We start from the raw sequence: 2,559 nt of genomic DNA on the forward strand, positions 1-2,559 counted from the left end.
TGTTGGTTTTGGTGGTGGGAGAGAATTGTAAATATGTACAATATGTAAGTATCTTTTATAATAAAAGCCCATGAAGATAAATGAGCCTGTCTGCGGAAAAGCTGTGAGCCGTATAAGATGTTAATATCACTGTCGTCACGGTAGAAATTACCATAATGCTTACAGGGATTTGAAAGTTCCTGAGCTAGTAAGGAAATGCATAAATACTAAACAGAACACACACACACACACACACACACACACAGTCTATCTCTCTCTATTTAAAAACAATTATTATTATTATTATTATTTTTGATACAGAGTCTCACTCTGTGGCCCAGGCTGCAGTGGAGTGGCACAATCTGGGCTCATTGCAAATTCCGCCTCCCGGGTTCAAGCGATTCTCCTGCCTCAGCCTCCCCAGTAGCTGGGATTACAGGCTCCTGCCACCACGCCCGGCTAATTTTTTGTGTGTTTTTAGTAGAGATGGGGTTTCACCATATTGGCCACTCTGGTCTCGAACTCCTGACCTCAGGTGATCCGCCTTTCTTTCCTTCTTTCTCTTTCTCTCTTTCTTTCTTCCTATCTCCCTGTCCCCCCTCCCGCCTTCCTTCCTTCCTTCCTTTTTTCCTTTTCTTTTTCTTTCTTTTTTAAAGATGAGGAAGGTAGCTTTAGTGAAAACAGGCTTTGGAGTTGAACCTATATGGGTTCAAATTCCACTTCCTTCCTCCGCCGAGAGCTGTGAGACCTCGGCCCGGCCCTGCGCTCCCAGTGGGACTCGCTTTCCCACCCGCGAAACGCAGATTGCGCCGCCCACCCCTCGCGGCCTTCGGGGCGGGCTGAGTGGGACTCTGAGTCGCTCCAGCCACGCCCTTCGCTCCCGTCCCGGCGCGGACCGCGGCCACTGCAGCGCCCCCTGGGGGCCGAGGCCGGGGCGGGGTCTCGGTCCCTCCGCGGAAGGACCGGGCCGGCCCGGACGAGGCAGGACTCGCCGTTCGGCCCCGCGCTCCCCGAGCCATGGCGCCGGCCCTGTGGCGGGCCTGCAACGGGCTCATGGCCGCCTTCTTCGCGCTGGCGGCTTTCGTGCAGGTCAGGAGGCCGCGGTGGGAGGAGGCCCCGCTGGGCTCCCAGCTCCACCCCTGGCCTGGCGGGCGGTGTAGACCGGCGAGCCGGCAGAGTCGCAGGGGCGCTGTTTATGGGGAGGACGGGACTTGGGTTTCTGCTTGGGGAACCCCCAGCCTCTTCACCGTCTAAGAAACGCGGTGTGTTCATGGAAACGAGTCACACCCCGGGATCTGGCCTGGCAGGCCCCTCCGGAGCTCATACCCTGGAAAGGGCTAGTTCAGCGAGTGGAAGTTCCCAGGGGACCTCACACCTGGGAAGCGGCCCTGACACCTGCCTTAATGTCCAGCCTGGGGAGGCACAGAACACATCTCAGGGCCTAGGAGACGAAGCAGGACAAAACCCTTTACAGCATCGTTAGCCCTTCAAGTCGGCTTGGGGACCCTCTTCATAATAATGTCCCTCATTTTTTGAGACTGGTGGGGGTGGGGGTGGAGGGCCCTTAAAATACCCATTCTGGGTTTGAAGAGCCCTCTCCAGAGCTCCTGTGAAGGCTTTTCAAAAACATGAGGCTGCCTATTAAAAACATCCGTTGTGTCAGCCAGAAAGAAACCCCTTCACCCATCCTCATCTACTGGACTATGTCCTGTTCAGATTTTGTATCCGCGGTGCCTATTGCAGTGTCTGGCACTTAACAAATTAATTTTTTTTAAAAGTACTTAACAAATGAATTTAAAAGGAATGGAACAGGACAAGAGGATGTCTGCTAACACCTTGGTGTTCTGGCGTTCCAGGTAAATGACCCAGATGCAGAGCTGTGGGTGGTGAGTATGAGCCTCTTCCAGGCTTTCCTCCATTTGGAAGAACTGGGGAATGGCACAAAACACAGGGTTTTATGTCTTTACTTCTGCTGCCTGCGTAATTTTCTTAGAAACTTAAAAATCAAACCCTTGGTAAACTCTTTTTCCTAAAATATCAGTAGGCAGGATCAGCGTTCTAATGTCATGTGTGTGTCAATTTCGAATATTCTGGAAACAGGTCTTTCTGCAGTAATCCCTTTGGGTAGATGGCTCAACTGAGGACACTTTCTTTAGGACCTAGAGTAGGCCTCTCACGACCAGTTGAACCGTTTCTTATTAGTTTCTAGCCAGAAACTCAATGCAAACATTTGACCAGGAAATAGCAGGCTTAAGTTCTGTGGTTCTGCTAATTCAGTTACTTATATGTATAGAAAGTATTAACTCCTGGTTGGGCAAGGTGGCTAGCGCCTGTAATCTCAGCACACTGGGAAGCCAGGGCAGGCGGATCACGTGGGGTCAGGAGTTCTAGACCAGCCTAGGCAACATGGTAAAACCCCATCGTCACCAAGAAATACAAAAATTAGCCAGGCGTGGTGGCATGCACCCATGGTCCCCAGTCACTCGGGAGGCTGAGGCAGGAGAATTGCTTGAACCCAGAGGCAGAGGTTGCAGTGAACCAAGATTGTGCCACTGCACTCCAGCCTGGGTGACAAAGTGA

The 2,559-nt window shown here is 52.0% G+C and overlaps 1 protein-coding gene across 1 annotated transcript in view; it reads left to right on the forward strand.

Annotated features, from left to right (window-relative positions):
- The first annotated feature begins 856 nt into the window (after positions 1 to 856).
- The window catches only part of TMEM220 (transmembrane protein 220), an 18,004-nt gene continuing 16,301 nt past the window's right edge, over positions 857 to 2,559 (forward strand). Inside the window, exons 1-2 of the mRNA XM_017531364.1 lie at positions 857 to 1,068; positions 1,836 to 1,865. Of these exons, the coding sequence (XP_017386853.1) occupies positions 997 to 1,068; positions 1,836 to 1,865 (102 nt within the window). The 5' untranslated portion in view covers positions 857 to 996. The remainder of the gene's footprint in view (positions 1,069 to 1,835; positions 1,866 to 2,559) is intronic.

The sequence above is a fragment of the Cebus imitator genome, unplaced genomic scaffold (assembly GCF_001604975.1).
Source record: "Cebus imitator isolate Cc_AM_T3 unplaced genomic scaffold, Cebus_imitator-1.0 Scaffold72, whole genome shotgun sequence".
NCBI lineage: Eukaryota > Metazoa > Chordata > Mammalia > Primates > Cebidae > Cebus > Cebus imitator.